The sequence below is a fragment of the Chiloscyllium punctatum genome, chromosome 30 (assembly GCF_047496795.1).
Source record: "Chiloscyllium punctatum isolate Juve2018m chromosome 30, sChiPun1.3, whole genome shotgun sequence".
NCBI classification, from domain to species: Eukaryota; Metazoa; Chordata; class Chondrichthyes; order Orectolobiformes; family Hemiscylliidae; genus Chiloscyllium; species Chiloscyllium punctatum.
In genome coordinates this window covers 16,091,124-16,113,851 of record NC_092768.1, presented here as the reverse complement: position 1 = coordinate 16,113,851, position 22,728 = coordinate 16,091,124, and the positions used below count along the sequence as shown (strand labels likewise).

Sequence of the window (22,728 nt, the reverse complement as noted above, 5' to 3'; positions counted from 1 at the left end):
TGAGGACCAGTGGGGTTCTGTCCTGGTGGTGATTGGAGGGGCGGGGTTCAACGGCGGAGGAGTGGTGAGTGGAGGAGATGCGGTGGAAGGCATCATCAATCACGTCTGGGGGGATATTGCGGTCTTTGAAGAAGGAGGCCATCTGGGTTGTACGGTATTGGAACTGGTCCTCCTGGGAGCAGATGTGGCGGAGACGAAGGAATTGGGAATATGGGATGGCGTTTTTACAGGGGGCAGGGTGGGAGGGGGTGTAGTCTCGGTAGCTGTGGGAGTTGGTCGGTTTATAGTAAATGTCCGTGTTGATTCGGTCACCCGAGATAGAAATGGAAAGGTCTAGGAAGGGGAGGGAGGAATCTGAGATGGTCCAGGTGAATTTGAGGTCAGGGTGGAAGGTGTTGGTAAAGTGGATGAACTGTTCAACCTCTTCGTGGGACCACGAGGCAGTGCCGATACAATCATCGATGTAGCGGAGGAAAAGGTGTGGGGTGGTGCCAGTGTAGCTGCGGAAGATGGACTGTTCCACATATCCTACGAAGAGGCAGGCATAGCTGGGGCCCATGCAGGTGCCCATGGATACTCCTTTGGTTTGGAGGAAGGGGGAGGATTGGAAAGAGAAGTTGTTCAGGGTGAGGACCAGTTCAGTCAGTCGAAGGAGGGTGCCAGTGGAAGGGTACTGGTTGGTACGGCGGGAAAGGAAGAAGCGGAGGGCTTTGAGTCCTTCGTGATGGGGGATGGAGGTGTACAGGGACTGGATGTCCATGGTGAAGATAAGGTGTTGGGGACCGGGGAAGCGAAAATCATGGAGGAGGTGGAGGGCGTGGATGGTGTCCCGAACGTAGGTGGGGAGTTCACCTGCACCTCCACACACATCATTTACTGCATCCGCTGCACCCGATGTGGCCTCCTCTATATTGTGGAGACAGGCCGCCAACTTGCAGAACGTTTCAGAGAACACCTCTGGGACACCTGGACCAACCAACCCAACCACCCCGTTGCTCAACACTTCAACTCCCCTCCCACTCCACCAAGGACATGCAGGTCCTTGGACTCCTCCATCGCCCGACCATAGCAACATGACAGCTGGAGGAAGAGCGCCTCATCTTCCGCCTAGGAACCCTCCAACCACAAGGGATGAACTCAGATTTCTCCAGTTTCCTCATTTCCTCTCCCCCCACCTTGTCTCAGTCCCAACCCTCGAACTCAGCACTGCCTTCCTAACCTGCAATCTTCTTCCTGACCTCTCCGCCCCCACCCCCACTCCGGCCTATCTCACTCACCTTGACCTCCTTCCACCTATCGCATTTCCAACGCCCCTCCCCAAAGTCCCTCCTCCCTACCTTTTATCTTAGCCTGCTGGACACACTTTCCTCATTCCTTATGCCCGAAACGTTGATTCTCCTGCTCCTTGGATGCTGCCTGACCTGCTGTGCTTTTCCAGCAACACATTTTGAGGTCCTATTCTCTTCCTAGTTACCCTTTTTTCCTTAACATTTTTGTAAAAACCCTTTGGATGTAATGTTTTGGTAGGAGCAGGACTTATTACTATGAATAATCGGGCCCGGGGAGTATTATTAAACAGAAGGACCCAGGTTCATGATTCCTTGAAAGTGGCGTAGACAGGGTGGTGAAGGAGTCTAGGAGTTGGGATATCATTTTGTGGCTGTACAAGACATTAGTGAGGCATTTTTTAGAATACTGTGTACAATTCTGGTCACACTGCTATAGGGAGGATGTTATTAAACTGGACAGGGTACAGAAAAATTTACAAGGATGTTGCTGGGACTGGAGAGTTTGAGTTATAGGAAGGGCTGGATAAGCTGGAACTTTTGTCTTGGAGACTGAGGGGACTCGCCGAGGGCACTTAATTGGTCATTGGATAAACATATGGATGCTAATAGAATAGTGTAGGATAGATGGGCTTCAGATTGGTTTCACAGGTGGGCGCAACATCGAGGGCCGAAGGGCCTGTACTATGCTGTAACTTTCTGTGTTCTGTTCTCCTTAATGCTATTTGCCAAAGCTATCTCATGTCCCCTTTCTCCCCTCCTGATTTCTCTCTTAAGTATATTCCTACTGCATTTATACTCTTCTAAGAATTCACTCGATCTATCTGACCTATACCTGACATATGCTTCCTTGTTTATCTTAACCAAACCCTCAATTTCTTTAGTCATCCAGCATTCCCTATACCTACCAGCCTTCCCTTTCACCCTGACAGGAATATACTTTCTCTGGATTCTCACTTATCTCATTTCTGAAGGCTTCCCATTTTCCAGCCATGCCTTTACCTGCGAACATCTGTCTCCAATCAGCTTTCGAAAGTTCTCACGTAATACTGTCATAATTGGCCTTTCTCCAATTTAGAACTTCAACTTTTAGATCTGGTCTATCCTTTTCCATCACTATTTTAAAACGAATACAATTATGGTCACTGGCCCCAAAGTGCTCTCCCACTGACACCTCAGTCACCTGCCCTGCCTTATTTCCCAAGAGTAGGTCAAGTTTTGCACCTTCTCTAGTTCAAAGGGACGAAGTCAGAAGAAGGAAAATTACAGACCAATTAGATCTTGAAATCCATCGTGAAGGATGAGATTTCGGAACATTTGGAAGTGTGTGGCAAAATAGGGCAGAGTCAGCATGGTTTCATCAAGACTAGGTTATGCCTGACAAATCTGCTAGAATTCTTTGAAGAAGTAATAAACAGATTAGACCAAGGAGAACCAATGGATATTATCTACCTGGACTTCTAGAAGGCCTTTGATAAGTTGCTGCACAGGATGCCACTGAATAAGCTAAGGGCCCATGGTGTTAGAGGCAAGGAGTTACTATGGATAGAAGCTTGGCTGTCTGCAGAAAGTAGGGATAAAAATGTCCTTTTCAGGGTGGCAGCCAGTGACAAGTGGTGTTCCACAACACTCAGTTTTGGGACCATAATTTTTCACTTTATTCATTAACAATCTAGATGAAGGAACTGAGGGCATTCTGTCTAAGTTTGCAGACGATACAAAGATGGGTAGAAAGACAGGTAGCATTGAAGAGGTGGGGAGGCTGCAGAAGGATTTGGACAGGTCAGGAGAGTGGGCAAAGAAGTGGCAGATGGAGTACAACTTAGGAAAGTGTGAGGTGATGCACTTTGGTAGAAAGAATAGAGGCATGGACAATTTTCTAAATGGGGAGAAAGTTCAGAAGTTTGAAGCACCAAGAGTCTTGGGAGTTCTAGACCAGGATTGTCCCAAACTAAATTGGCAGGTTGAGTCAGTAGTTAGGAAGGAAAATGTAATGATGGCATTTATTTTGAGAGGACTTGAATATAAAAGCAGGGATGTACTTCTGAGGCTCTCAGGGCTCTGGTGAGGCCAAATTTGGAGTATTGTGTACAGTTTTGGGCCCACATCTTAGGAAGAATGTATTGTCCCTTGAGTGTGTTCAGAGGAGTTTCCAAGAATGGTCCCAGGAATGAAAAGCTTAACATATGAGGAACATTTGAGGACTCTGGGTCTAGACTTGATTGGGTTTAGAAGGATGAGGGGGGATCTAATTTAAACTTACAGAATACTGAATGGCCTGAACCGTATGCATGTTGGGAAGGACTAGGATCCAAGGGCACAGCCTTAGAGTGAAGGGAAGACCTTTCAGAACAAAGATAAGGAGAAACATCTTCAGCCAGAGAGTGGCGAATCTATGGAATTCACTGCCACAGAAGGCTGTGGATGCCAGGTCATTGAGTATATTTAAGACAGAGATAGATAGGTTCTTGATTGTAAAGGGGATTAAGGGTCATGGGGAGAAAGGAGGAGAATGGGATTGAGAAACTAATCAGCCATGATTGAATGGTGGAGCAGACCCGACGGGTTGAATTGCTGAATTTCTGCTCATATGTCTTATGGTGTTATAGTTTTATGCGAGGGAAATTTTGCCTCCCATATTTGATTAAGTCTTTTGAGGGAGTAACCAAGAAAATTGACAAGGGCCGAGTGGAAACATCATTTACTTGGCCTCTAGTTTCAGCAGTAGTGGGATTGGTGAGAGTGAGGACCCGGTCACTGCCGGGAGGATAAAATTGCCTCTAAAGGGCCTTACGTCGAGAGTCAGCCGCCTCCATTTTCAGCAGCGGTGAAAGTGCGGGGCTAAATGAGAGCACTCGAATTGCACTCTGAACTGATATGTTTGCACACACTCAGATGACAAGCAACATGAGTTCGACTGGGACAACACTACTATTATAAGACAAGCCAAACAGAGAACAGCCAGGGAATTCCTAGAGGCATGGCACTCAGCCACAGATTCAATTAATAAGCACATCAACCTGGACCTAAAATACCGGCCACCACAGCAGACAGCTGGAACTGACAACCGGAAACGGCAGATACAAATCACTATAAATGCCGGAGGAAACATCACAGAAGCGTTTCACAGGAGGCTCCCAAGCACTGAGGATGTCACCTAGACAGGGGATAAAACGTCTGCAACATAAATTCCCGGCTCGGCGAACAGAACCACAACAACAACGAGCACCTGAGCTACAAATCTCCCAAACTTTGAAGATCATGCCTTACCAACTTAATAGAGTTCTTCGAGGAAGTGACCAAGTTGATAGACGAAGGAAGGCTGTTGATGTCATATACATGGACTTTAGTAAGGCATTTGATCAGGTTCCCCATGGTAATGGAGAAGGTGAAGTCACTTGGTGTGCAGGGTGTTCTAGCTAGGTGGATAAAGAACTGGTTGAGCAACAGGAGACAGAAAGCATGAGTTGAAGGGAGTTTCTCAAAATGGAGAAAGGTGACCAATGGTGTTCCACAGGGATCAGTGCTGGGGCCATTGTTGTTTGTGATATACATAAATGATCTGGAAGAGGGTACTGTTGGTCTGATCAGTAAATTTGCAGATGACACGAAGATTGGTAGAGTAGCAGAAAGCGTAGGAGACTGTCAAAGAATACAAAAGAATATAGAGGTGAAGGGTGGAAGGTATAGGGGAGATGTCAGGGGTGGTTCTTTACCCAGAGAGTGGTGGGGGCATGGAATGCACTGCCCGTGGGAGTGGTAGAGTCAGAATCATTGGCGACCTTTAAGCGGCATTTGGATAGGTACATGGATGGGTGCTTAATCTAGGTTAGAAGTTCGGCACAACATCGTGGGCCGAAGGGCCTGTTCTGTGCTGTATTGTTCTATGTTCTATGTTCTATGTTCTAGATAGACTGGAGAATTGGGTGGAGAAGGGGCAGATGGAGTTCAATCCAGGCAAATGTGAGGTGATGCATTTTGGAAGGTCTAATTCTACAGCGAAGTATACTATAAACGGAAGAGCCTTGGGAAAAGTTGATAAGCAAAGAGATCTGGGAGTTCAGGTCCATTTTACCCTGAAGTTGGCTGCACAGGTGGATAGAGTGGTCAAGAGGCATATAGTATGCTTACCTTCTTCGGATGGGGTATTGAGTATAAAAGCTGACAGGTCATGTTAAAACTGTACAAGACATTGGTTTGGCTGCATTTAGGACACTGTGTACAGTTCTGGTCACCACATTACCAAAAGGATGTGGACGCTTTGGAGAGGGTGCAGCGAAGGTTTACAAGGATGTTGCCTGGGATGGAAGGTGCTAGCTACAAAGAAAGGTTGAGTAGGTTAGGATTGTTTTCATTCGAGAAAAGGAGATTGAGGGGGGGACCTGATTGAGGTCTACAAAATCATGAAGGGTTTAGACAGGGTGGATAGAGATAAGCTTTTTCCCAGGGTGAAGGATTCAATAACGAGAGGTCACGCGTTCAAAATGAGGGGAGAAAAGTTTAAGTGGGATGCATGCGGTAAGTACTTTACACAGAGGGTGGTAGGTACATGGAACATGTTTCCAGCAGAGGTAGTGGAGACAGGCACAGTAGATTCTTTTAAGGTGCATCTGGACAGATGCATGAGTACATGGGAAACAGAGGGATACAGATCCTTAGGAATTGGGCGTTAGGTTTAGACTGTGGATTAGGATCAGCACAGGCTTGGAGGGCCGAATGGCCTGTTCCTGGGCTGTAAAATTTCTTTTGTTCTTTTTTGTTCTTTTTCCATGATGCTGAGGAGGTTGTGGATAATATGTGTAGCGAATTGGTCACACCACAGATTAGGATTGCTGAGGGAGAAAGGGAATGAGTGACCAAAAAGCAGAGAAAGCAGGAAGGCAGTGCAGGTGTCCCCTGCAGTCATCTCCCTCCAAAACAGGTATAATGTTTTGGATACTGTTGGGGGTAGATGGCTCACCATGTGAAGGCAGCGGTAGTCAGGTTCATGGCACCACTGGTGGCTCTGCTGTTCAGAAGGGCGGGAAAAAAAGTGGAAGTGCTATAGTCATAGGGAATTCAATTATAAGAGCAGTAGATAGGCAGTTCTGTCATCGAAAACAAGACTCCCCAGTGGTAAGTTGCCTCCCATGTGCACAGGTCAGGAATGTTGCAGATTGGCTGCAGAACATTCTAAGGGTTGGCAGGAGGGTGAACAGCCAGTCGTCGTTGGTGCATAAAGGAACGAATGATATTGGTAAAAAACAGGATGAGGTCTGACAAGCAGAATTTAGGGAGTTAGGAACCAAGTTAAAAGTAAGACCTCAGATTTGCTCATGTAGTCTAGGAGGGTTTAAACTAGTTTGGCAGGGGTTGGGAACCAGGGCTACACATCTGAGAAGGGGTAGTTGTAGATGGGGTAGTGACAGCATTTAGTGAAAATCTATCTGGAAAGATTTTCATATGATGAAACAAAGGAAACGGTGAAAGTATGTCTGCTTTAATGCAAAGAGTATCAGAAATAAGAGTGATGAACTTAGAGCATGGATCAGTACTTCGGATTATGATGTCGTGGACATAAAGGAGACCTGGGTTTCACAGGGGCAGGAATGGTTGCCAGATGTTCTAGGATTTAGAAGGTTTAAAAAGAACAGGGAGGGTGGAACAAGAAGAGGGGGTGTAGCATTACTAATCAGAGAGTGCATCACAGCTACAGAATCAAAGGTTGTCGAGGAAGGTTTGTCTACTCAGTCAGTATGGATGGAAGTTGGGAACAGCAAAGGAGTAGCCACCTCATTGGGGGTTTCTACAGACCCCCTAATAGCAGTAAGGAGATCGAAGAACTCATCGGCTGGCAGATGTTGGAAAAGTGCAGATGTAGCAGGGTTTTTGTTATGGGTGACTTCAACTTTCCCAATGTTCCCTGGAACCTCCTTATTGGAGATGGTTTGGATGGAGCCGTTTTTTGTCAGGTGTGTTCAGGAGAATTTCCTTACTCAGTAAGGAGACAGGCCGACAAAGGGAGAGGCCATTTTGGATTTGGTGCTCGGTAATGAGCCAGGACAGGAGTCAGATCTCACGGTGGGAGAACACTTTGGTGACAGTGACCACAACTGCCTCACATTTACCATAGCCATGGAGAGGGAAAGGAACAGTTACCGAGGGAAGATATTTAATAGGGGGAAAGGAAATACTATCAGACAGGAGTTGGGAAGTACAAATTGGGAGCAATTGTTCTACAGAAAGGGCACAATAGACATGTGGAGACTATTTAAGGAACAGTTGTTGCAAGTGATACATAAATTTGTTCCTCTGAGACAGGCAAGAAGGGATAAGATTAAGGAGCCTTGGATGATGAGAACAGAGGAGCTTCTCGTCAAAAGGAAGAAGGCAGGTTATGTAAGATGGAGAAAGCAAGGGTATAACACAGCTTTAGAGGATTACAGGCTGCTAGAAAGAAGCTCCGAAATGGACTGAGGAAAGCCAGGAGGGGGCATGAAAAAGGCTTGAAAGGAAGATTAGGAAGAACCCAAAGCCATTTGGGTTGATCAGAGGATTAGATAGGGTAGACAGTGAAAGTCTTGTTCCTAGGATGATGATGTCAGCTTGAACAAGGGGGCATAACAACAAATTGAGGGGTGGTTGATTTAAGATGTCACAGGCAAATCTTCACTCAGAGAGTGGTAAGGGCATGGAATGCCCTGCCTGCCAATTTAGTTAACTCGGCCACATCAGGGAGACTTAAACAATCCTTGGATAAGCATATGAATGATGATGGGATAGTGTAGGGAGATAGGCTTAGATTAGTTCACAGGTCAGCACAACATTGAGGGCTGAAGGGCCTTTTCTGCGCTGTGTTGTTCTATGTTCTAAAAGGCATCTGGATGGGTATATTAATAGGAAGGGTTTGGAGGGATATGGGCTGGATGCTGGCAGGTGGGACTAGATGGGGTTGGGATATCTGGTTGGCATGAATGAGTTGGACCAAACGGTCTATTTCCGTGCTGTACATCTCTATGACTCTATACGTGAGGAATAAGAAAATCATCAGGAAGAAGGTAGGGCCAGTCAAATATAGCGTAGGGAACTTGTGCATGGAGTCTGAGCAGACTGGGGAAGCCCTAAATGAGTTTTTTGCTTTGGTTTTCACTTAGTAAAGGAGCCTTGTTGTGAATGAGAACTTTGAAGAGCTGGGAAATAAGCTTGAACAGATCAAGATTGATGAAGTTGATGTGTTGGAAATTTTGGCAAACATTAAGATTGATAAGTCCCCAGGTCTAGACCAGATTTATCCTAGGTATATAAACAGTGAGTTAAAAATAAAAAAAATAAAAAAAAGGAAAAAAGATCTTCCAGCCCAACTGTTCTGTGGCACTGTGGAGTCCATGGACCATGTATAAATATATATATATAATGGGGTGTGGGCATCTGCACTCCTTTTTTAGTTTTCTTAAGGATCTTTTTTAATGTTTTTGGTTGCATTTCAGCCCCATGCTCCTGATCTTTGAGCACGTGGTGCAGAGACGGAGTGTAGGTCAGAGCTTCTCCTCGTGGGTCTGCTCCTGGGCCTGGACAGGCTGGCAATTAACAGGTCCAAGCAGCAAGGTGTGGTGGGGTTGTTATGGCTGACTGCCTGCCGCTCTTTTGCAGGTACATTCAGACCCAGGTGTCCTTGGAGGACCACGCGGTGTCTACAAATACTCTTGGCCCCTTTAGGGAGAGGTGGGCACCGCGGGAAATGGAGTGCTTTATTTCCCCCTCCAATTCTATTCTGATTTAGTCCCTACCCTCCCCTTCACCTTTTCACATTAGCATTATTTGCTCTGGGCTTTGCTCGTCAAAAGATAAATAAATAAATAAGTAGGAGATTTAGAATCTCTCCTCAGTTCAGGGGACCGATTCTGAGCTGGCTGATCACAATCAGTGCATTGTGCACAAGTAAATGAAGGGTGGCTTGTTGACGAGCTTCCTGTGCAGTTATTTCAGTGGTGACAGGAGAAAACAGTACGTGCTTGAAGAACACTCGCTTGCATCGGCCATCTTGGAGTTGGGGGTAAGCATTTCTGGCATCATGCCTTTATTTGGGAAGCTTGACTCGCTTGATCCTGCTGTCAAAGATTGTGCCCAATATGTGGAAAGAATGCAATATTTTTTTCCAGGCAAATGACATCGGGGCAGATGAAAAGCAATGAGTAATCCATCTGACTACTTCTGGACCCACAGTCTTTTTGATTATAAGGGGCTTAACTTTCCCAGAGGCACGAGGCATGAAATCCTTCCAGGAGTTTACAGAGTTGGTTATGAAATATTACAACCCCAAACCTCCTCTAATTCTGACAAACTATTGGTTTTCTTCTGCTGATAGAGAACTGGTGGAATCCGTATTGGAATTTTTCACGAGTCTGAGATAACTGGCAGAGACATGTGATTTTGGTTTAATCCTGAGATGCTGAAAGACTGTTTAGTATGTGACATTAATGATGTAACCATGCAGAAGCACTTACTAAATGAAGCCCAATTGGACTTCAAGCAGGCACTGCAATTGGCTTTGCCATTAGAAAATGTGGCAAGTGCAGTATGGGAACTACAGGACACCCCAATGGAACTGTCTGACGGAGCTTGGGGAACACTATTAAGTATAGGCAATCACAGAGATTGTGCAGGGCAAATCCTGAGCACAGGAACCCCACACCAGCCCACAGCATAACCCCAAAACAAAGCTGTGCCACAGCGAAGTGGCTAAGAAGTTCTTCAGGATCTGGGCAAGCAAGTCATTGTAGGTCTGCCAGTATGATGACTTGAGGCAGCAAACAGGTTCTACAATATCATTTATTGTATCAGTTGTTCCCGATGCAGTGTCCTCTACATTGGGGAGACTGGACACCTACTAGCAGAGCGCTTTAGGGAACACCTCTGGGACACCCGCACCAATCAACCACACCGCCTTGTGGCCCAACATTTCAACTCCCCCTCCCACTCTGCCGAGGACATGAAGGTCCTGGGCGTCCTTCACCGCTGCTCCCTCACCACCCGACGCCTGGAGGAAGAACGCCTCATCTTCCGCCTCGGAGCACTTCAACCCCAGGGCATCAATGTGGACTTCAACAGTTTCCTTATTTCCCCTTCCCCCACCTCACTCCAGTTCCAAACTTCCAGCTCAGCACTGTCCCCATGACTTGTCCTACCTGCCTATCTTCTTTTCCACCTATCCACTCCATCCTCCTCTCTGACCTATCACCTTTATCCCACCCCCATCCACCCATTGTGCTCTTTGCTACCTTCCCCCACCCTTCTCCCTGACCTATCACCTTCATCCCCACCCCCACTCACCTATTATACTCTATGCTACTTTCTCCCCAACCCCACCCTCCTCTCATTTATCTCTCCACCTTCAGGCACTCTGCCTGTATTCCTGATGAAGGGCTTTTGCCCAAAACGTTGATTTTACTGCTTCTCGGATGCTGCCTGAACTGCTGTGCTTTTCCAGCACCACTACTCCAGAATCTGGTTTCCAGCATCTGCAGTCATTGTTTTTAACTTGAATAAGAAAGCTCATAGGCTGGTACTCAGGGAGTGCACTCCCTGGAAAATCCCCTACACGTGGGTTGAAACAATTAAATTGCTTAATGACGTCCAAATTAGAACCAATTAAAATTAATGTTTGGTTAAATGGTCAGCCAGCTCTCATGGAGGTCTACACTGACAAAGCTGGACCTGTGGTTACAGAATCTGTCTTTACAAAGACTCACTCGGGACTCCAACACTGCAGCTTGTGCAAGATCTCAGCCAGATTAAGAACATACACTGGGGAACTGTCGCAAATTAAGGGTATGATTTCAGTTCCAGGCACCTGTAGTCAAAGGCTCAGGCTCAAAGGCAGAGATTGATAGATTCTTGTTGTCTCAGGGAATTAAGGGCTATGGGGAGAATGCGGGTAAGTGGAGTTGAAGTGCCCAGCAGCCACGATTGAATGGCGGAGTGGACTCGATGGGCCGAATGGCCTTACTTCCACTCCTATGTCTTATGGTCTTATGGTCTTAGGCCCAAGCTTATTGGGGCAGAATTGGTTGAGAAAAGTTTACCTAGATTGGCTCAACGTTAATTGAATAGAAAATGACTGCCTCAGTAAAGTCTTAGTGAAATACCCAGGAGTTTTTCAGGAAGGGCTTAGAACTACCAAAGGGGCCCAAGCCACTTTATATGTAGACCAGGATGCAATTTTGTGATTTTGCAAGGCCCGCCCAATGCTAAATGCCTTCCATGCAAAAGTAGGGGTGGAAATCAGGAGGCCGGACAGCAAAGGAATCATCAAACCAGTGCAGAATGAGCAGCACCTGTCGTACCGATTTGTGAAGTCTGATGGCTCAGTTCATCTTTGCGGGGATTTTATGCAAACAACAAACTGCTTCTCACAGCTGGATAATACGCAATCTGCCGACTGTGGACACGAAGATCCTGTCCTTCCGAAACTAAAACAGCTGGTGGTAATGGGGGAAACAGAATGGCTATCACAACCAGGATTGAAACCTCTCTGGAACCGTTGAGACCAGATCACCGTAGAGGATAGCATATTACTATGGGGACAAGGATGATTGTCCTGTGTAAAGGTCAGTGCCAGATACTGATCTAGGGGTTTCCAAGATGAAGATGCTACCAAGAAGCTATGTCTGGATACCGACATGACTGCGTTGTTGGGGCAGTGCCCACAATGCCAACCTGGACAAAGATTTTTTTAATTTCAAAAATATACTTTATTCATAAAATGATTTGATGGTCTGTACATTTGGTCATGCCATACATATGTCCACATTTACAAACACAGATTCGAATTCATCATTGTCATATACAGGTCTGTGCATTTCTCAATCTTATGCATATATTTAGCTGAGGCATCAGCAGAGCCCAAAAAAACGTCCGCATGGGCCCCCTGTTCTTCTTTCGGCAGGCCGATCTTACACGGTGGTCTTTCCCCACCGCGCCTTGGCGGCAGCTGCCCCAAGCTTCAGCGCGTCCCTCAACACGTAGTCTTGGACCTTGGAATGTGCCAGTCTGCAACACTCAGTCGTGGTCAACTCCTTCAGCTGGAAGATCAACAGGTTTCGGACCGCCCAGAGAGCATCCTTCACCGAGTTGATGATCTTCCAGGCACAGTTAATGTTCGTCTCGGTGTGAGTCCCGGGGAACAGGCTGTAGAGCACGGAGTCCCGCGTCGCGTCACGGCGCTGCTCGGGACGAACCTCGACAAGCACCACTGCATTCCTCTCCAGACTTCCTCTGCATAGGCACATTCCAGAAGGAGGTGTGTGACAGTCTTGTCTCCACCGCAGCCACTTCGAGGGCAGCATGCGGTGCGGCAGAGAGTCCAGGCGTGCATGAAGGATCTCACAGGCAGAGCCCTTCTCACCACCAGCCAAGCCACGTCTTGGTGCTTGTTGGAAAGTTCTGGCGATGAGGCATTCTGCCAAATGGCTTTGGCAGTCTGCTCAGGGAACCGCTCGACAGGATCCGCCCTCTCCTTTTCCCGAAGGGTCTCAAGGACACTACGTGCTGACCACTTCCTGATGAACTTGTGGTCAAAGGTGTTTTTCCTCATAAATTTCTCCATGAAGGACAGGTGATAAGGAACGGTCCAACTACTCGGAGCGTTCCGCGGCAGCGAGGCCAGGCCCATCCTTTGCAACACCGGGAACAGGTAGAACCTCAGTACGTAATGACACTTGGTGTTTGCGTACCGGGGATCCACGCACAGCTTGATGCAGCCACACACAAAGGTGGCCATCAGGGTGAGGGTGGCATTGGGCGTGTTTTTTCCCCCATTGCACCGGTCTTTGTACATTGTGTCTCTTCGGATCCGGTCCATCTTTGATCTCCAAATGAATTGGAAGATGGCCCGGGTGACTGCGGCGGCACAGGTCCTGGGGATAGGCCAGACCTGTGCCACATATAGCAATACTGAGAGTACCTCACACCTGATGACCAGGTTTTTTCCCGCGATGGAGAGCGACCGTTGCCCCCATCTGCCTAGTTTCTGTCTCATCTTTCTGATCCGCTCCGCCCAGGTCTTGGCGCACGCCCCAGCCCCCCCGAACCAAATACCCAGCACCTTCAGGTGGTCAGTCCTGACGGTGAAGGGGATAGAGGATTGGTCGGCCCAGTTCCCGAAGAGCATGGCCTCGCTCTTGCTTCGGTTTACCTTGGCCCCCGAGGCCCGTTCGAACTGGTCACAGATGCACACGAGTCTGTGCACGGACAGCGGATCCGAGCAGAAAACAGCGACGTCATCCATGTACAGGGAGGCCTTAACCTGCAGGCCCCCGCTGCCAGGAATAGTCACCCCTCTCAGGCTCGCATCCTTCCTGATGGATTCAGCAAATGGCTCTATGCAACACACAAACAAGGCGGGTGAGAGGGGGCATCCCTGCCTGACTCCAGATCTTACAGGGAAGCTATCTGATTCCCACCCATTGATTGAGACTGCACTGACAATGTTGGTGTAGAGCAGTCTGATCCAATTTCCGATTCCCTCCCCAAAGCCCATTTTGGAGAGGACATCCCTCATATATGTATGCGATATCCTGTCAAAGGCTTTCTCCTGGTCCAGGCTGATGAGGCAGGTGTCCACCCCCCTGTCCTGCACGTAGGCGATCGTATCCCTGAGGAGTGCAAGACTCTCAGAGATCTTCCTGCCCGGTACAGCACAGGTTTGGTCCGGGTGGATCACCAATCCCAGAGCAGACCTGACCCAGTTGGCGATGACCTTTGACAAGATTTTGTAACCTGGACAAAGATTGCCACCACCAGTGCCCTCACATTCATGGGAATGGCCGGCTAAACTCTGGACTCAGCTGCATGTTGACTGTACTGGTCCTTTCATTGGCTCACTGTTCTTGGTCATTGTGGACACCCATTCAAAGTGGTTGGATGTGCATGTGCATAAAGTTACTTGGCAAATGCAGAGATGGCGGTTGAGAAGCTGTGAGCATCATTCGCGGTACACAGACTCCTGGAAGTATTGGTCACAGACAATGGGGCATCATTTATCAGCAGGGAATTTGAATATTTCCCAAAATCAAGTGACATTCGGCACATTCTGCTCATCCAATGGTCTAATAGAAAGAGTGGTCCAAACATTGAAGGTAGAGTTAAAGAAGCATCTGACAGCATCGATTGATGCCAAACTATCCCAGTTTCTGTTTGATTACAGGACCACTTCACAGGCAACAATAATGATAGCTCCAGCAGAGTTGCTGATGGAAAGAAGAATCCGCACCAGGTTAAATCACATGTTCCCAGACCTAGGGGAGGTGAAACAGCAGCAGGAATGCCAATGCTGGCCAGATGCCTCCTCTAAGCAAGTGAGAGAACTTAATTCAGGGGACGAAGTTTGGTGCAGGAACCATAGGACTGGCCCTATAGGGATACAAAGCGAGGTTGACACAAGGTCAGGTCCCGTGACTTACAAAGTTTGAGTAGATGATAGAGTCCTGAACAAACACATGGATCACCTGAAAGCAGTTACCTTGCAAATGGGGCAGGAGCAGAACATATCTGGCCCCTCAGAACAGCCAGAAGAGCAGTCAGAAACAGTAGGTTCTCCCGCTCCATCTACAGTCATAGAATCATAGAGATGTACAGCATGGAAACAGACCCTTCAGTCCAACCTGTCCATGCCGACCAGATATCCCAACCCAAGGAAACCTCCGAATTCGAGATGGATGCAGTCTTGATACCGTTACCGCTGGAAGAAGAAGAGGAATCTCTCCCAGGACTCTCTAAATGCAAGAGGCATGCTATGGTCTGGTACTTGTCAACAGTGTCAGAGTCCAAAACAGAGGAACCGGACCTGGGGTGGAAACATTGCAGGAAAATCTACAACAGAAAGACCAGGCCTACATCCCTGGAGTTTGGGATGTAGTGATTGGAACCAGATGGACCTTGTTGAATGCAAGGAACTTGATTGGCCCAGATTAATAACCCCAATCAGAAAATCCCTGGCTGACGAATATATACAGGCAATTTAGCATCTCCAGCGTTCTGGGGACTAATTCAAAGTTGGCCGGCCATAGTCAGCGTACTGTGAAGAAAGAACAAAAGAACGAATGAAAGAAAGGCTGGCTGGCTGGCTGGCTGGCTGGCTACTGGCCTCTGTGCAGTTATTTCACTCACCTTCAAAGTTTTATACATAGGTTTGCCATTCCCTGTACACTTTTCAGTTTAGTCTGGAGTCCAAAGACAATGGCCTCAGTTTTCCCAAGGTTTAGTTCAAGGAAATTTCTACTCATCCAATACTGGATATGGGATAAGAAACCATGGGATGAGAACAGAGACAGTGAGGGGTTGAACTGGTGCTTATGCAGCTGGGTGAAGGACGCTGAGAATTAGAATTCTATTGTTATTTGCAACACATTACTCAGGTTGGGAGAGGTACATTCAAAAAACACAATCAAATTGGTAGTTTACAGTGCTTACTGTTAATGATGAGCTTCACATTGATGATTGAGCCATGTGCAGCTTCCCTTAATGTGTAAGTTCCTTCATCTGTTGCCTTTATATTCTTCAGCATGAAGGACAGAGTGTCTGCATTATACGTAATTCGGTTTTTGTACGGGTTTGATGGCTGACCAATGCGTCGATCATTCACATTAATAAACGCCAAAATTAAAATACTCTTGCCATTAGTGTAAAGCCATTTCAAGGAAGTATGTCCTGTCTGGACTTTTGGTCCAGGAAATGTAACATCACTCCCTAATTGAGCATTCATGTTGATTTGCTCTGGAAAGAAAGGAAATGTACTTTAGAATATAGAACAGTACAGCCCTTTGACCTGCGATGTTGTGCAGGCCTTTTATCCTACTCTAAGATTAACCTACATACCGTTCATTCACTAACAGCCATGTGACTATCCAAGAGTTGCTAAAATGTCCCCAGTGTATCTGACTCTACTACCATTGCCAGCATTGCATTCCACACACCCACCACGCTCTGTGGAAAGAACTGTCTCTCAAGAAGGCCATGTGTCGAACCTGAGCAAATGGATGAGATTCTGAATGATTACTTTGCATCTGTGTTCAGAAAGGAGAGGAATATGATAAATCTTGAGATTAGACATGGAAGTTTGATTAGTCGGGATCACATTGACATAAGTAGGGAAGATGTGTTGGGTAGGCTAGAGGTTATTAAGGTGGACAAATCCCCAGGACCGGATGGAATCTATTCCAGGTTGCTGAGGGAGGCGAGAGAGGAAATAGCTGAGGCCCTGACAGATAACTTTGTGGCATCCTTAAAAACAGGTGAGGTGCCAGAGGACTGGAGGGTTGCTCATGTTGTCCCCCTGACCAAGAAGGAAAGTAGGGATATTCTGGGTAACTACAGACCAGTGAGCCTGATGTCAGTGGTGGGAAAGTTACTGGAGAGGGTACTGAGGGATAGGATTTATTTATATTTAGAAAAGAATGGGCCTATCAGTGATAGGCAACATGGTTTTGTGCAGGGGAGATCATGCCTTACCAATTTAATAGAGCTCTTCGAGGAAGTGACCAAGTTGATAGATGAAGGAAGGGCTGTTGATGTCATATACATGGACTTTAGTAAGGTGTTTGATAAGGTTCCCCATGGTGTGCAGGGTGTTCTAGCTAGGTGGATAAAGAACTGGTTGAGCAACAGGAGAGAGAAAGTATGAATTGAAGGGAGTTTCTCGAAATGGAGAAAGGTGACCAGTGGTGTTCCACAGGGATCAGTGTTGGGGCCACTGTTGTTTCTAATATACATAAATGATCTGGAAGAGGGCACTGTTGGTATGATCAGCAAGTTTGCAGATGCCACGAAGATTGGTAGAGTAGCAGAAAGCATAAGTGATGTCAGAGAATACAGGAGGATATAGATAGACTGGAGAGTTCAGTGGAAAAGTGGCAGATGGTTTTCAATCCAGACAAATGTAAGCTGATGCATTTAGGCAAGACTAATTTTAGAGTGAATTATACAATGATTGAAAGAGCCTTGGGAAAAGTTGATGGGCAGAGAGATCTGGGAGTGCAGGCCCATTGTACCCTGAAGGTTGCTGCACAGGTGGATAGACTGGTCAAGAAGGCATATAGTATGCTTGTCTTCATTGGGCGGGGTATTGAGTATAAGAGCTGGCAAGTCATGTTAAAATTGTACAAGACATTGGTTCAGCCACATTTAGAATACTGTGTACAGTTCTGGTCGCCACATTACCAAAAGGATGTGGATGCTTTGGAGAGGGTGCAGAGAAGATTTACAAGAATGTTGCCTGGTACGGAAGGTGCTAGCTATGAAGAGAGATTGAGTAGGTTAGGTTTATTTTCATTCGAAAAAAGGAGATTGAGGGGGGGACATGATTGAGGTTTACAAAACCATGAAGGATACAGACAGTGTGGATAGAGATAAGCTTTATCCCAGGGTGAAGGATTCAATAATGAAAGGTCACACTTTCAAGGTGAGAGGTGGAAAGTTTAAGGAGGATACGCACGGCAAGTCGTTCACACAGAGGGTAGTGGTCGTTTGGAACGCGTTGCCAGCAGAGGTGGTAGAGGCAGGCACGGTAGATTCATTTAAGATGCAGCTGGGCAGATGCATGAGTAGGTCGGGAGCAGAGGGATATAGATGCTTAGGAATTGACCGACAGGTTTAGACAGTAGATTTGGATCGGCTCAGGTTTGGCAGGCCAAAGGGCCTGTTCCTGGGCTATAAATTTTCTTTGTTCTTTGACATCTCCCCTAAACCTTCCCCCAAATACTTTAAAATTATGCCTCCTCATGATAGACATTTCTGCCATGGGAAAATGTCTCTGGCTATCTTTGGAGTCCTGAAGAGAGAGGGTGGCCAGCCTCAAGTCGTTGTCCATTTAGGTACCAACGACATAGGTAGAAAGAGGGATTGGGATGTAAGGCAGGATTTCAGGGAGCTAGGGTGGAAGCTGAGAGCTAGAACAAACACAGTTATTATCTTTGGTTTGTTACCCGTGCCACGTGATAGCGAGGCAAGGAATACGGAGAGATATCAGCTGAACACGTGGCTGTAAGGACGGTGCAGGAGGGAGGGTTTCAGGTTTTTGGATAATTGGGGCTCATTCTGAGGAAGGTGGGACTTGTACAAACAAGACGGTCTTCACTTGAACCAGAGGGGTACTAATATCCTGGGTGGGAAATTTGCTGGTGCAATTTGGGTGGGTTTAAACTCGCTCAGCAGGGGGATGGGAACCGGAGGTATAGTTGCAGTGCACAGGAGGATGAGAGTAGGAAGGACAGGGACAGGATTTCAGGGTCACAGGAATGTGCTGGCAGACAGCAAACTGGTTTGAAGTGTATCTACTTCAACGCCAGAAGTATCCAAAATAAGGTAGGTGAGCTTGCAGCATGGAAAGGTGCCTGGGACTACAATGTTGTGACCATTTCAGAGACATGGATAGACCAGGGTGAGATTGCAGGTTCCAGGGTTTAGATCTTTCATTAAAAACAGGCATGGCAGTAAAAGAGGGGGAGGCATGGTCTTGTTCGTCAAACATTGTATAATGGTGGCTGAGAGAAATTTTGATGAGGACTTGTTTACTGAGGTAGTGTGGGCTGAGGTTAAAAACAGGAGAGGAGAGGTCACACTTCTTGGAGTTTTTAGGCCTCTGCAGAGTTTCAGGGAGGTGGAAGAGAGAATTAGCAAAATTATTCTGGGTAGGTGTGAAAGAAACAGGGTGGTCATTATGAGGGACTTTAACTTCCCCAACATTGACTGGAAATGTCATAGCCCTAGTACGTAGGATCAATCATTTTTTGTCCAATGTGTGCAGGAGGGTTTCCTGACACAGTATGTTGAAGAGCCCTCAAGAGGGGAGGCCACACTGGATCTGGTGATTGGTAATGAACCAGGCCAGGTGTTTGATTTAGTTGTAGGTGAGCACTTTGGAGAGAGTGACCATAATTCAGTTACGTTTAGTTTAGCGATGCAAAGGGATAGGTACATGCCACAGGTCAAAAGTTATTGATGGTACAAGGGCAATTATAATGCGATTAGGAAAGAATTAGGATGCATAGAATGGGGTAGCAAAATGCAGGGGATGCAGACAATGGAAATGTGGAGCTGGTTTAAGGAACAGATATTGCGTGTCCTTGATAGGTAAGTCCCTGTCAGACAGGGAGGAAGTGATAAGGTAAGGGAACCGTGGTTTACCACAGAAATTGCATCTCTTGTTAAGAAGAAGGAGGCTTATGTGTTGATGAGGCAGGATGGTACAGATGAGGCGATTGAGAGTTACAGATCAGTTAGGAAAGATTTAAAGAGAGAGTTAAGAAGAGCAAAGAGAGGAAACGAGCAGTCTTTAGCAAATAGAATAAAGGAGAACCCTAAAGCTTTCTATAGGTATATGAGGAATAAAAAGATGATTAGGGTAGGAATAGGGCCAGTCAAAGACAGAAGTGGGAAGTTGAGTGTGGAACCTGTAGAGATCGGAGAGGTGCTAAATGAACATTTCTCATCTGTGTTCACTCAGGAAAAGGAGAATATTGTAGAGGAGAAGAATAAGACACGAGAAATTAGACTAGAAAGGATCGAGGTTAGTTACGCACAGGTGTTATCAATTCTACAAGGAGTGAAAGTAGACAAGTCCCCTGGGCTGGATGAGATTTAGCTAAGGATTCTTTGGGAAGCTAGGGAGGAGATAGCAGAGCCTTTGGCTTTGACATTTGAGTGGTCATTGTCTACAGGAGAAAGTGAGGACTGCAGATGCTGGAGGTCAAAGTTAAAAATGTGTTGCTGGAAAAATGCAGCAGGTCAGGCAGCATCCAAGGAGCAGGAGAATCGATGTTTCGGGCATGAGCCCTTCTTCAGGAATGAGGAAAGTCACATTCCTGAAGAAGGGCTCATGCCCGAAACGTCGATTCTCCTGCTCCTTAGATGCTGCCTGACCTGCTGCGCTTTTCCAGCAACACATTTTCAGCTCTGGTCATTGTCTACAGGCTTAGTATCTGAGGACTGGAGGATTGCAAATGTTGTGCCCTTGTTCAAGAAGGGCAGCAGAGATGACCCAGGTAATTATAGACCAGTGAGCATTACTTCTGTTGTAGGAAAGGTTTTGGAAAGGATTATAAGAGATAAGATTTATAATCATCTAGCAAGCAACAAATTGATTTCAGATAGTCAACATGGTTTTATCAATGGCAGGTCGTGTCTCACAAACCTCATTGAGTTTTTTGAGAAGGTGACCAAGCATGTAGATGAGGGTAGGGCAGTTGACGTGGTAAACATGGACTTCAGTAAAGTCTTTGATAAGGTTCCACATGCTAGGCTGATGGAGAAAATACAAAGGCATGGAATTGGGGGTGATTTAGCAGTTTTGATTAGAAACTGGCTTTCTGAAAGAAGGCAGTGAGTGGTGGTTGATGGAAAATATTCAGTCTGGAGTCCAGTTACTAGTGGTGTACCACAAGGATCTGTTTTGGGATCATGGCTGTTTGTCATTTTTATAAATTATTTAGACGCAGGCACAGGTGGATGGATTAGTAAATTTGCAGATGACACTAAAGTCGGTGGAGTAGTGGACAGTTTGGAAGAATGTTACAGGTTGCAGGGGGCCTTGGGTAAACTGCAGAATTGAGCTGAGAGGTGGCAAAGGAGTTCAATGCAGCTAAATGTGAGGTGATGCATTTTGAGAAGTATAAGAGGAAGGCTGATTACTGGGTCAATGGAAAGATTCTTGGTAGTGTGGATGTGCAGAGGGATCTTGGAGTCCATGTGCATAGATCTCTGAAAGTTGCCACCCAGGTGGATAGTGCTGTTAAGAAGGCATTTGGTGTGTTATGTTTCATTGGTAGAGGGATTGAGTTCTGGAACTGCAATATCACGCTGCAACTATACAAAACGCTGGTGTGGCCACACTTGGAATATTATGTACAGTTCTGGTCGCCCCATTACAGGAAGGATGTGAAAGCATTGGAAAAGGTGTAGAGGAGATTTACCAGGATGTTGCCTGGTCTGGAGGGAAGGTCTTATGAGGAAAGGCTGAGAGACGTGGGTCTGTTCTCATTGGAAAGAAGAAGGCTAAGGGGGATTTGATAGAGGCATACAAGATGATCAGAGGATTAGATAGGGTAGACAGGGAAAGACTTTTTCCTAGGATGATGACGTCAGCTTGTATGAGAGGGCATAACTACAAATTGAGGGGTGATAGATTTAAGACAGATGTCAGAGGCAGGTTCAATACGCAGAGAGTGGTCAGGGTGTGGAATGCCCTACCTGCTAATGTAGTCAACTCAACCACATTAGGGAGATTTAAACAATCCTTAGATGAGCACATGGATGATTTTGGGATAGTGTAGGAGGACAAGCTGAGAATAGTTAACAGGTTGGCGCAATATCGAGGGCCAAAGGGCCTGTTCTGCGCTGTATTATTCTCTGTTCTATCCACTCTATCTGCGCCTCTCATCATCTTGTACACCTCTATCAAGTCACCGCTTATCCTTCTTCACTCCATTGACAAAAGCCCTAGCTCCCTCAATCTTTCTTCATAAGATATACCCTCCCGTCCAGGCAGCATCCTGGTACATCTCCTCTGCTCCCACTCAACAGCTTCAACCAAACACAATACAGAGCTAAAGCATAACCTCACAGTTCCTAAACTCAATCCCCCACTAATGAAAGTCAACACACCATACGCTTTCTAATTCTGCCATTAACCCTGCATTCAGCATTCAAATTCAACTTTCCAAAGTGAATCACTTCATGCTTTTCCAGGTTGAACTCCATCTGCGACTTATCAGCCCTGTTCTGCATCCTGTCAATATCCTGTTGCAACATACAACAACCCTGTACACTACCCATCACTCCACTAACCTTGTCTCATCAGCAAACTTACTAACCTACCCTTCCACTTTCTCATCCAAGTCAATTATAAAAAGCAAAAAGAGCAAAGGACCCAGAACAGATTCCTGCGGAAAACCACTGGTCACCGAGCTCCAGGCTGAATATTTTTCATCTACCACCACCCTTTGTGTTCTATGGGCCAGCCAATTCTGTATCCAGAGAGACAGGTTTCCCTGTATCCTAAGTTACCTTATTTTCTGAATGAGCCTACCATGGGGAACCATATCAGTAAAAGGATAGGTCAGAGTCAGCATGGATTTATGAAGGGGAAATCATGCTTGACTAATCTTCTGGAATGTTTTGAGGATGTAACTCTGAAGATGGACAAGGGAGATCCAGTGGATGTAGTATACCTGGACTTTCATAAAGCCTTTGATAAAGTCCCACATAGGAGGTTAGTGAGCAAACTTAGGGCACATGGTATTAGGGGCAAAATACTGACATGGATTGAAAATTGGTTGGCTGACAGGAAACAAAGAGTTGTGATAAACGGCTCCCTTTCAAAATGGCAGGCAGTGACCAGTGGTGTGCCGCAGGGATCAGTGCTGGGACCGCAGTTTTTTACAATGTACACTAATGATATAGATGAAGGTAT

At 46.4% G+C, this 22,728-nt stretch overlaps 1 protein-coding gene across 5 annotated transcripts in view; it reads right to left on the bottom strand.

The window, feature by feature from the left end:
• The window catches only part of LOC140455209 (uncharacterized), a 197,501-nt gene that overhangs the window by 86,116 nt on the left and 88,657 nt on the right, over positions 1-22,728 (bottom strand). For all 5 annotated transcript variants that reach the window (XR_011952793.1, XR_011952794.1, XM_072549926.1 and 2 more), the window contains exon 3: positions 15,735-16,037. Coding sequence is in view for 3 of the 5 variants with exons in the window: in XM_072549926.1 (XP_072406027.1) it covers positions 15,735-16,037 (303 nt within the window). In the remaining 2 variants the exon portion in view is untranslated. The remainder of the gene's footprint in view (positions 1-15,734; positions 16,038-22,728) is intronic.